Raw genomic sequence first — 12,372 nt, forward strand, 5'->3', positions numbered from 1 at the left:
TAAATATATTTTATTTCCTCATATGCATCTTGTATATTTCTCCATTATTTGCTATGTGTTTTTCTAGATGCTTAGGGTGCATACAAAAGTAAAATTGAGGGCGCATATGGTTTTCAATCGGTTTAGAGTATTGAAAAGGCATTAGAAACACAACAACTGAAATGGCTACTCTAGGGCTGGAGAGACGGCTCAGCGGTTAAGAGCACTGACTGCTCTTCCAGAGGTCCTGAGTTCAATTCCCAGCAACCACATGGTGGCTCACAACCATCTGTAATGGGATCCGATGCCCTCTTCTGGTGTATCTGAAGACAGCTACAGTGTACTCATAAACATAAAATAAATCTTAAAAAAAGAAAGAAATGACTACTCTAGACCTGATCGTAGGCAGGCTAACCTTTAAGTTAACATCTGTTAAAAGTCCGTCACATGCTAACCATATTATTAGGCGCTAAAATGCCGTGATGATTTATCGAGAGGACTTCGAAATGTTTTCTTGCACTCAGCCACCATTATCTGGTCCTTTGTGCCCATCCCTACAGCCAACCGAACTGCTCTGTGTTCCCAGTATGCCTTTCTTCGGCCGCCCCGTTCATCAGTATCACCTCTCATCCTAGGAACTAGTAGTGGCTGTCACGCGCCTTCCAGGTCCGGTACTCATATCCCAATGATGTCCCTTTCTGCCTTTTGTTTACATACAACACCAACATTTTCTCTTTCTCTGCAAGCCTGATCAGACAGGGTAGAAAGCCATGTCAGGCAGCGTGCGTGTTTCTGCAGGTCACGTGCCTCCATGGGTCCAATTGCTCCCTTCCTGCTCACACTGTCGATGGCGCGAAAATGGTACTCTGAAATAATTCTTGAGTCAAAAAGAATTTCCTAAGTAAAGACTTTACATGTCCGTGTTTTCCAGTATTTGAGACACAAAGGACAGGAAATCCCCAAATATTTCCGTCTTGATCAGTTGCAAGATGAATTTAACTTTGTGTCTGAGGAAGAAATGAAAAGGAGCAAACGCTTCCAGCTGTTGGAGCTGAGAAACGCAGGCCAGCTGGATCTCTTCCTCCTGCAGCAGATGCCCCTCTACGACAACGAGATTCCAGACATAGTCTTCCAGGTACCGGCTCCTATGCAAACACAGCTCACCACGTGACAGCGTTAATATCATGCTGCTCTCAACCTATTTTCATTTCTGTGTTAATTTTAGTAATTAATAATCAACACAGATTTTTTTCCCCTTTCTCTGTAGACACCTAAATCCCACCATGCCCTTAGCTTGACTTTACAATGTGGTACTACCGAATCTGCTTAACAGCCCAAATCCTTTAGGTTTACCTGAATTGATGCTACTGATGTATTTTTGTTATCATAAAATATATCACCAAGTTTTCAGCAGTTCTGGGGAGGAGTCAGGGAAGAAACACTACCACAGTGAATGTAGATATTAATTGTAAAACATATCTCAACTTCAGGTCTTTAGAACCCAAAAAGAGAGACAAGAGAAGCACTGGTCTTGTTGGGTTATACACTGCAGCCTGTAATAAAAGTCCCTTCCCAGCCACACTTGCAGGGAGTTCCTGGTGGCTGCGTTTGTCTCATGGATTAGTAAATGTTCCAAATTGGGGCATTTCAATACTCTTCTGACTTCAAAAGGACCTGCTTTTAAACACTTCAGCAGCACACCGCCAGTCCCATAAGGAGGGGTTTATAAGAGCTCATAGCTGTGGCAACGGCCAACTGTCATAACCCGGCACTAAAACTTCCTAAGAGATAGTTCCATCTCTATGGAACACCCCTGTGCAGTGAAATGGCTGCTGTAGGTTGATGGCAGCCATTTTAGATTGAACATGCCAGATTCTGATGTCCACTCGGCCCTTCAGAAGCTACACAAAAACTACCCAGGAGTCATCCTATCATACTTAAGCCTCATGCTGTAGGTGGGAACATGCTCACAGCCCAGTCAGAAGTGTCATGGAAGCTCCTTAGGGGTGGCTCAGAGAGGAAAGAAGAGATGCAAACTGGTGACTTTTCCTCAGCGTCTCATTTTCAAAATGGCGGTCTTTTTCGGTCATCACTACATTGTAGAAGACCAGCGGGTCTGTCAAATGGTTCAGAGGATAAGGCGCCTGTTGCCAAGCCTGGCAGTCTGACTCTTATTCCCGAGACCCACACAGTATCTAAAAGATCAGTGGGCTTCATACCAGAAGAAAATGGAATAGACTCAGAAACTGGTTTGGACCAGTTCTCAGTGAGGTAATCCAAAAAGGGTGATTTCCCAAGAAGTGTTTGCCACCATCTTTGTGATTGAATGGAAGCAAATGATAGCATTTTTTGTTGGAGCATGTCAGACTGATCCCTGCATTACAAACTAACCCAATTCTCTATTTAGGAGTTTGAAACTCAAGCACAGAAGGATGTGTCCATTTCAGATGTAAACTCTATCACTGCGCAAAGGATTAATTCTGTCAATTTTCTGAGAAAGGTAATAAACGTGGTATTGTCAATGTATTTGATTTACCTTTGTGAGAATCCATCTGCTGGTTCTACATATGCTGGGTGGGCGCGTGTACACACACACACACACACACACCATAGATGGTACACACTTTTTCCAGAGAGTTGGACAGACAACTCTCTTTAGTTTGCCTTTTCACCAGGGAGCATTCTGTGAGGGCACAGCCCTGGCTCCTATTTAAGCGAGAATTTTACAGTGTCACCCTTGTACCCGATCCTGGCCAACACTACCCTTTAAAAATGGGACTTAGAATATACTTTAATAATGGGCTTGCCACACTGGAAAAGAGAAAAATGCGCCTGCTCTTGGGGAAAGTCTAAGAGGGCAGTGAGCTGGCTCTACCAAGGGCTAAGGTGGTATTTGCTGAGGATGCTGGAAATGCATCTTAGAAAGGAATCTTAAGAAAGCTGGGGAGGGGGTTGGGGATTTAGCTCAGTGGTAGAGCGCTTGCCTAGGAAGCGCAAGGCCCTGGGTTCGGTCCCCAGCTCCGAGAAAAAAAAAAAAAAGAAAGAAAAAAGAAAGCTGGGTGGCAAACTCAGTCACTATTGCTGATGAAGTGCTTGCTAACAGGAGCCAGATATGAATGTCCCCAAGAGGCTCTGCCAGAGCCTTACTGATACAAATGAGGATGCTCGCAGCTAAACATCAGACTCAACACAGGAACCCCAATGGAGGAGTCAGAGAAAAGACTGAAGGAGCCTAAAGGGGTTTGCAACCTCATAGGAAGAACAACAGTATCAACCAACCAGACCCCTCCCAGAGCTCCCAGGGACTAAACTACCAACCAATAAGTACACATGGAGGGACCCCTGACTCCAGTCATGTATGTAGCAGAGGATGGCATTGTCCAGCATCGATAGGAGGAAAAGCCCTTGGCCTTGTGAAGGTTTTTTTCCCCAATGTAGAGGAAAGCCAGGGTGTTGAGGTGGGAGTGGGTGGGTGAGAGTGGGAGCATCATCACAGTAGCAGGGAGAGGGGGACAGGGTTTGGGAGAAGGGGCAAAGGGGATAACATTTGAAATGTAAATACATAAAATATCCAAGAAAAATAAAATGTAAAAAAAAAAAAGAAAAGAAAAGAAAAGAAAGTCGGGTGGCCATGCAGTTGGATGGAAACTCATATAAAGACTATGCTCTAGGGTTAGTTTAAACCTTCAAGTTAGGTAGGCTCACACCATAATACTAGATTTACAGATAGTGGAATTTTTTTACCCTACATTCTTTAGATCTATAGGTTCTTAACCCTTCCCTTTCTGTCAGTGTAATTGCGTGTTATTGAGGTTTATATGCATTCCATGGGACATGGGTTGTGTTCCGTAGATTTTTGCTGTAGGACCGGTATCAGTGGTAGCTGAGGCTAGGGCTATAGCTCTAACTGTACAGTCCAAGCTGGCCCAAGGGTCACTAGGTAACGTTTTGCTGAAATGATAGCATCTAAGGAGCTACGCATTTCTTCATTGTGCTCCTTTAATTTGGCTATTCAGTGACAGTTGTTGAGTTTTGACCTCCTGAAGTTTATATTCTAGAAGAAGCCATGCAATAAAAAAGTAAGTCATATTTGAGAGAATGAAACATGTTAGGGAACAGAGTAGAAAATGAGAACATGGGCTCGCTCTCTCTCTCTCTCTCTCTCTCTCTCTCTCTCTCTCTCTCTCCCCTCGTCCCTTCCTCCTTCCCTCCTTCCTCCTTTCTCCCTCCCTCCCTCTCTCCCTCCCCCTCTCTCTTCTCTCCCTCCTCCTTCTCCCTCCCCCCCCTCCCCCCTCTCTCTGTGTGTGTGTGTGTGTGTGTGTGTGTGTGTGTGTGTGTGTGTGTGTGTATTTAGGGGTGCATCTGTGACTGTGAATAAGGTGGCTGAGAAAGGAAGCCCCGGAGAAGACAACAGTTGGTGAGAACTCACCACTTACTCAGTTAGACTTGAACTGGGTAAGGGAGACAGCCATAGAATTTTCTGGAAAAGAACATTCCAGGCTAACACATGTTTGAAAACTCAAGTGAAACCCATCTGTTCTATGGGAGGAAGAGCAAGAAGCCCAGTCCTAGATGATGCCGAAGGGGACACAGAGCTAAACTCCTGAGGGAAGGAAGGCCTGGCTCACCCTCAAGGGAACAGTTTGTTGCCCGTTCTCCTGCCACCATCTCCATTTCCTAACCAGTTCAAGCAGGTAGCCAAGTTTTAGGTGCACTGGCTCCAGGATGATGTGTGGTTGAACAGAAAGCCGAAGGTTGCCAACCCCACTGCCTGGTCATGTCTGAAAGCCTAAACCTGTCATAAAGACTAGAGAAGGAGGAACAGCAGGAGTGACCCCCTCACTTGGGAGGTTGACTGAGGATTTCAAGTTCAAGGCCAACCTGGGCCATTTAAGATCGTTCCAGCCTGTGCTACACACTGAGACTCTGGCTCAAATTTTAAGAGGAAAAAAAAATCAAGGTTTATAGTAGCCAAGGTGAAGCTTTAAGCTCTGGCTGACTCTTGCCACGCTGGTGGAATAGGGACTCAAAGTTAGCTAGGACATGCTTGAGGGAAGCACAGAAGTGCAGATTTCTTCTAGTCTGTAGGTCAGGGTCCATGTGGGTCACTAGTGGTTGTTGTAGAAATGAGACCTCAGGACTGTCTGTTTTCTTAGTGAAGACCCAATCCAGCAGAGAAGACTGAATCCAATGGGAAAACTGAGTGAGGAGAAGATCAAATGAATGAGACAGGAAAGGGTATAGGAAGAATTTGCCTTGGTATAACTGCGTTGAGAATGATTTTAGTAACAGTAGATATAGCCATATTTCCACTTACCTAACTTCCTTCGTACTCACTGCTCGAAATATCAAGGAGTAAAGTACACAGTGGTCCAGAAGCACCATAAAAACAGTCTTAAAGCAGGGACACTCCGTTTCTTTTAACTTCCAGATTTTTTTCTTTAGGTGAGAAGGTTGATCATGAAAAAAATCATCAAAGTCAGCAAATTTAACTTGTCAGATATTGTGGCCGACTATGAAGAAATTGTATCTACAAGGTACTCCCCAACTCTTAAGTGTGAAATTAAGGCTGGTCTCTTCAGAATCCTCTGGGTTCTCTGTATTTTACAAATATTTATGTCACACGTCAAAACTGCAGCCTCAGAACTCAGAGTGAGGTTTGGTGACAAAGTGTGCCTGGCCACTTTAGATCACCTATCTGACATTGTTGTAGTTGTACAATATTACAGAGAGAAGGTTGGGCTCTCTCTCCTTTAGGGCAGTCTCTGGGATAAGACAGAAACAGAAGAAAACATCTCTTCTTATTCCTTTTGTTGTTCTGAGGTTTCCCCATGAGTCTCCTCCTGGATCAGCCATGGTTGGTAGCAATGCTATAACCCCATCCTCTCCCCCTCAGCGGTGCCAGGGCACTGAGCAGCACAGGGGCAGGAGGTGGACTTTTGCAGAATTGTCTTTATTCTACAACGGTCATACTGAAACCCAAGGGGAGGGTCAAGAGAGCATCTGAGCCCTTGCAGGGGCTACATGTAAATTCTCAGCATCACCAGTAAGGTTCTGACTGCTGCGGGCACTGAAATCTACTGCCACACATATCCAGACCTTGAACAGACACTGCTGTGACTATCGAACTGTAATTCCACAGGTTTAGGTAGTCAGCATGGGCATCTAACTGATTTAGAGCAATGAAGAGTATTGGAACATTAGTCATCTTTAAGAGAATGAGTGATTGCTTTAAAAAAGTAGTAATCGTGGTGAAAGATAAATGTTTTATAGCTTTATCTTACTGCCACTGACTTCTTTTTGGACCATGTGGTGGCCAAAGAGCTGGTGCAATCATATGCCCTCCTGGCGTGAGGGGACACAGAGTCTTTTCCTTTGTAAGGTCAGGAAATAGTTTCTACTTTGGGTTGAAAGGAGCTCTGTCCCCCCTTCTGCAATGGACATAATACGGTTCAGAATATTGGCCTCATTCGCAATTATTTTGAACACCTTGTGTTTAGAATGATGCTGTTTCGCGTATATGGAGCTGATCACTTTTTACCCTTTAGCCAATTGACAGATGCACTTTGTAAGTTCATTGAACCACGAAGGAAGTTAAAACCTCAGAGGAAAGAAAGAAGAAAAGTCACAGCCCAGAGCATCTCTGATGGAGATATCAAGATTCTCGTCAGGATCCTGAGGGCCTACAACATTCCTACCAGAAAAACAACATCGTATAGGTAAGTGATGGCCTCCAATGTCTGCAGTTGCAGAACGTCTATCTTAAATGGGATAAGCATCCTTATTACTTATGCTTAATGCCTGGAGATGTCACTCAGTGGTGGGGCACTTGCCTAGTACCAATGCTGTGGGTTTGATGTCTAACACGTACACACACACACACACACACACACACACACACACACACACACACACACACACTCAAATCATATGTATAAAATGAACAAACCTTTAAACCTTCATTTGGAGATTCAGACCTATTTTTAATGTCACATATCGAGACTCTCCAAAGTAGCTCAGAGGTAGGATTTTTTTGCCTCACATGCTCAAAGCCCCGGCCCAGAACAAACTGCCCCAACCAAGCCAAACCATCACAGGTATATGAGATTCCCTAAGTAATCTCAGTATATGCTTTGGAGATATTTGCCACACAAGTGTCTTCTGTATCACCAAGTCATTTCCTCTTGTTCCTGTTCCCTGTTCGGAGCTTTTGACGTTTCTGCTGCCTGCCACTCCATTCTCTGTCACAGCAGCGAGCCCTCAATGTCAGAAGCAGAAAGACAAGAGACGGGGAAAGAAGATGGAACACACATTTTGTTTCCGGTCTTCAAAGGGAAAGTCAGCTCTGCTTAGGATACATAGATAGCTCTACCAAAGCGGGATTTCATCTCTCTTTCCTGTATGCACTGAGTATGGTCTACTCCTTGGGACCAACTCAGACATTGCCTACCAATGGGCAGTCAAGTTAAAGCACTGTGAATGTTAAGTATCCATTTCGTTAAATGTATCCTGGATATCTAGTGTCAAGGATGATTAATAACTATGATATTACTACCCAAATGCCCCAGGAATATCAAGTATCTCCCTCTTCCCTGTTTACCGCACGTGTTTTCTGCTTCCTTGCCTTTAGCTTGGTACAGCTCATGGATTCTATCTCTGATAAACAAACATTCTGCTTGCTGGCTGTTAATTTATATCTAAAAACCCCTTAACGGTTTTGATTCTGTTATACAAACTATGACCTTATTCCTTGGCACAACTGGTTATTTTCACAACCAATGCACCTCTTAATGGCTGTTTGTGAAGAACGTAAAACCACTACCATTTTCTATAATTGTCATTCTCCAGAAGAAAAGATTGTAACACCAAAAAGAAAAAATAATGAATAAAAAGCTGAGAAAGGCTATTTTCCCAAAATACCGCTTAGCTTTACTTACCCCTGGATGCTGAGAACCAGTGGTCACGTTACCACAGACGACATCTGGCTTGTACTTCAGTTAGGAGCCACTCTACCACAGCAGTGATGGTCACCAAGGTGAAATGACAAAAGGCAAAAACAAGAACAAGCAAAACAAAACAAAACAAAACAAAACAAAAAAACAAAAAAATAAAAACAAACCTCTGTAAGACCCGGGGTAACCCTTATGCCTACCAACACTTAAATTAAAACTAACTATGTCTCCATGTTGTTTTTCCTGAAGAACTTGGAGTATGCCTTCTTACCTGAGGTCATCCACATCTTATCTCAGACATCAAAATGAAGCCAAATTTGTACCCTCAAATGAAGTCATACATGAGGTACTTAGCAGTTTATAAGGCCTAATATTGACTGATTGCTCTTGGTCGCCTCTGGCTCCCACCTGCTCTCTTCATGTCTGTGTCGTTCTGATTAAAGTTATTTTCCTCTAAGAAAGGAAAGGTATTCTTTATTAAAGTAATTTATATTATCTCATTCTCTGCCCTCAAGCCCTATAAAACAAGGCGTAAGCTCCCTGCTCACACACAGACTCTTTGACAATGTTTCTCTTGTCTTCCAGCTGTCCTCCTGTCTGTCCACTGCACAGCCACGCTGTGTTGGCTTCCAGTGTTTGTTCCCTTTGCTGGGAACAGCCTCCACCATCTCCCTGCTCTTGGCCAGATAAACACAACTGTTTCAAAGCCCTAGCTCAATCAGGATCTCCTCTGTGATGCTCATCCGGTCCTACCCCAGACACACACCCATACCCTGTCCTGTAGCCCACAGCCGCAAGCCTCTTCTCTTGCTGCATTGCTCCTATTTCTTACTTGTTTGTCTCTTTGTTTTTTTTTCCTTCCCAACAAACTTTAAAATCTTTAAAGAAAAGTTCTGTCTATCCTTGGATCTTTGAAGAGTGCTAGATATAGAATAAGACTAATAGATATTTATTAAGTCAATAACTAAGTAATGGCTATTGAAAGAAAGAGCTATAAAAACTAGGGAAACCAGTCACAAAGTAATCTCCCAACTTTTTGCCTTTTTGTATTATGTAAGACCTTATTAAAAAAAATCTAGTCAGTGTTTACTCTGTATTTCAGGATACTGTACACCCTTTCATAGAAGTTTCCTTTCAACATACTGTATATCAAACCAACATTGCAAATGGATCTCATCCATGCTGGAATGAAGAAATCAAGGTAGATTTTATGTAAGTTGGAGTCTCTTTTCCTGCAGTTTGTAGTCAGAGTAACTCTGGGGTGAGGGAGCATGTTCATATATGCTTGTGTGTGTGTACATGTGAAGGTAGGTACCTTACACCTTTTTCTTGGGAGAGAGTGATGCATGTGACTTTTTGTAGGGAGGCAAAAACAAATGGTCTGAAAACAGACCAAAGAAATAATTCTGCCAAAATACAACTTAGAAGTCCAATGAATGTACTAAGGTTACTGGCATGAGTATTCAAGAAGGGTTACTTACAGAAGCATGAATGACTCAAAGGCAGCACCATCACCAGAAAACCCATCCAGCCTAGATGACAAATCAAGAAAACTGCAGTCCTAGAGTACTCTTCAGAACCTGTAGGCAACTTGATGGGTCAGAGTATGCTTTCCTCAGCAAGGCCTACTACTTATATTGCCTGAGAAGTAGGACTTGTGAATCTAGTATGTTTTAGGGACTTCCTGAGACTTGTCAGTTGTTTACTTTATGAGTCTTAAACAGCTTCCCTCTATTATAGAAAATGTTTTGGTTCCAAGGATATCACTGTAGGACACAGGGTATTTCATTGTCTTAGTATTCACTTGATACTGTTATAGAAAGTGCAGAGTGGGTTTTCAGGACAGGGTTTTTTCCTCAAGCTATGTGAAGAGACAGCAAGAAAACCCTCACCTCACTACATAGGTTTAATATTTGCAGCTTCCAGAATTGTGGGAAAGGTCTGTTCTCTACAATTTACCTTGTCTCAGGTATTCTGTAATTGCAGTGTTAAATAGGCCATAAGACACTTTCATCCCCTTGCATATATCTACATACTGTACTATTGAGCAAAAACACCATGATTATTTAACCCTTTCTTGTCTTGGTTTTTTTTTCCTTTGCAAACAGCATTGTTCTGTACTTTCTTGTACTTGCCCTCAAAACTACACTGTTTAAGTCAGTGGCTCTTAAACATTTTGTGCATTGTAGTTACCCAGACAGCTTCTTAAACATAAGTGGCTGGACCTACTGTCTTAGTTTCTAAATTTGTAGGTTTAGGGTAGGGCGCAGTAGTTCTATGTTTAGTGAAATTATGCAACATGTATGTTTTTAATCATCAGTGGATTTCCTTTACTTTCCTTACTTTAAGATTTGTAGTCATTTATATCAATGTTTTAGAATACTTTATTTTGTCAAGAATGAGTAAAACCGGTGAGGTTGTACGTCATTTGCTTTTCACTTCACATAGGGTGAGAGCTGAGCTGTAGCGATTTCAGCTTTGGTGGAAGGAGAGGTCTGAGACCGGCTGGGCTCAGTTTCTCCTGGTTCGGTGGAGGTTCTCCTGGGATCATGCGAAGGTGGCAGAGGTTGGCCTCTGAGTGCAGGAGCTGCGGAGGTGCGAGCAGCGTTTTTTGGTACTGCCGTTCTTAGCCAGTCCTCCAGTAGCCTGACCTGAGAGCCTTTATTAGTGCTTCAGAGGAACAAAACCAGTAGATCAGAATTTGGTCAGGAAGTTTCAGGAAGCTTGCATAGTGCCAACTGTGCCCGCTGGGAGCAAAGACCTACACAAGCAATCAGGGGCAGGACCCTTTGATTCCTGCCTGCGCCTAGAGCTGGAAGACCGTCACCAGGAGCGCCGCCACAGCTGAAAGCAGAGGTAAAACCCACTTTTCTGCTACCAAGTGACCTGCCTGGTGGATACAGGACACACAGAGGCAGAAGTCCTCTGGGTCAGGGCACTTCCTGTTCCTGGCTCTGCCCTGAAGTGAACTGATGCCATCCCACAGTTCCCTGCACCCAAATCCCATGGGGAAGGGAGTGGACCATCCAGGAGTGCAGACATCCTGAGGCCGCAGGACAGACCGCCACCTCTGCACACCTTGGCCCACATCCCTGGTCCAAGGGGAAATTGCACAGTGCCTCTGGATATAGGAACAGACAGCCGCCAGTACCTGTGGTTCTGGTCTGCACCGAACTGATGCTGCCAAACAGCTCCCTGCACCCAAATCCCATGGGAGAGAGAGCTGGACCCTCAGAAGTGTGGACACTCCTGAGAAGTCAGAGGAGACTATCCTCTGCCTGAAGTCCAGATCCAAGAGGGAATCGCATAGTGCCAACTGTGCTTGAGGTGTGCAAGGACCTACACAAGCAATCAGAGACAGGACCCTTTGATTCCTGCCCACACCTAGAACTGGAAGACAGTCTCCAGGAGCGGAGACACACCTGAAATCAGAGCACCTGTTCTCAGGAAAGGCTGAAAGAAAACAGGAAAACAGCTCTACAGGAGCTGACACAGAGGCCTACAGCAGGGCCAAGTCACTCCCAGAAACAGCAAGACAAGCAAACACCAGAGACAACGCAATGGCTAGAGGAAAGTGCAGGAACATAAGCAACAGAAACCAAGACTACTTGGCATCATCAGAGCCCAGTTCTCCCCCCAAAGAAAATACTGGATATCCAAACACACCAGAAAAGCAAGATTTAGATTTGAAAACACATTTTTTGATAATGATGGAGGACATTAAGAAAGATATAAAGAACTCCCTTAGAGAAATGCAAGAAATCACAAGTAAACAAGTAGAAGCCCCTAGAGAGGAAACACAAAAATCACTGAAAGAATTACAGGAAAACACAACCAAACACGTGAAGGAATAGAAAATGGAAATACAAACAATAAAGAAAGCAAAAAGGGAGACAACCCTGGATACAGAAAACCAAAGGAAGAGACAAGGAGCCGTAGACACAAGCATCACCAACAGAATATAAGAGATAGAAGAGAGAATCTCAGGGGCAGAAGATACCATAGAAAACATCAACACAACTGTCAAAGATAATGTAAAATGCAAAAAGCTCCTAGCCCAAAACATACAGGAAATCCAGGACACAATGAGATCAAACCTAAGGATAATAAGTATAGAAGAAAGTGAAGACTCCCAACTTAAGGGGCCAATAAATATATTCAAAAAACTATAGAAAAAAAAACTTTCCTAACCTAAAGAAAGAGATGCCCATAAACATACAAGAAGCCTACAGAACTCCAAATAGATTGGACCAGAAGAGAAATTCCTCCCATCACATAATAGTTAAAACAGCAAATGCACAAAACAAAGACAGAATATTAAAAGCAGTAAGGAAAAAAGGTCAAGTGACATATAAAGGCAGACCTAGAAGAATTACACCAGACTTCTCACCAGAGACTATGAAAGCCAGAAGATCCTGGACAGATGCCATACAGACCCTAA

The 12,372-nt window shown here is 43.5% G+C and overlaps 1 protein-coding gene across 1 annotated transcript in view; it reads left to right on the top strand.

Annotated features, from left to right (window-relative positions):
• Positions 1–12,372, top strand: part of Cc2d2b (coiled-coil and C2 domain containing 2B) — an 84,992-nt gene that overhangs the window by 39,044 nt on the left and 33,576 nt on the right. The window contains exons 18-23 of the mRNA XM_032895496.1: positions 911–1,114; positions 2,387–2,479; positions 5,425–5,516; positions 6,528–6,698; positions 8,181–8,277; positions 9,034–9,143. Coding sequence (XP_032751387.1) covers positions 911–1,114; positions 2,387–2,479; positions 5,425–5,516; positions 6,528–6,698; positions 8,181–8,277; positions 9,034–9,143 — 767 coding nt within the window. The remainder of the gene's footprint in view (positions 1–910; positions 1,115–2,386; positions 2,480–5,424; positions 5,517–6,527; positions 6,699–8,180; positions 8,278–9,033; positions 9,144–12,372) is intronic.

The sequence above is a fragment of the Rattus rattus genome, chromosome 2 (assembly GCF_011064425.1).
Source record: "Rattus rattus isolate New Zealand chromosome 2, Rrattus_CSIRO_v1, whole genome shotgun sequence".
Classification (NCBI taxonomy): domain Eukaryota; kingdom Metazoa; phylum Chordata; class Mammalia; order Rodentia; family Muridae; genus Rattus; species Rattus rattus.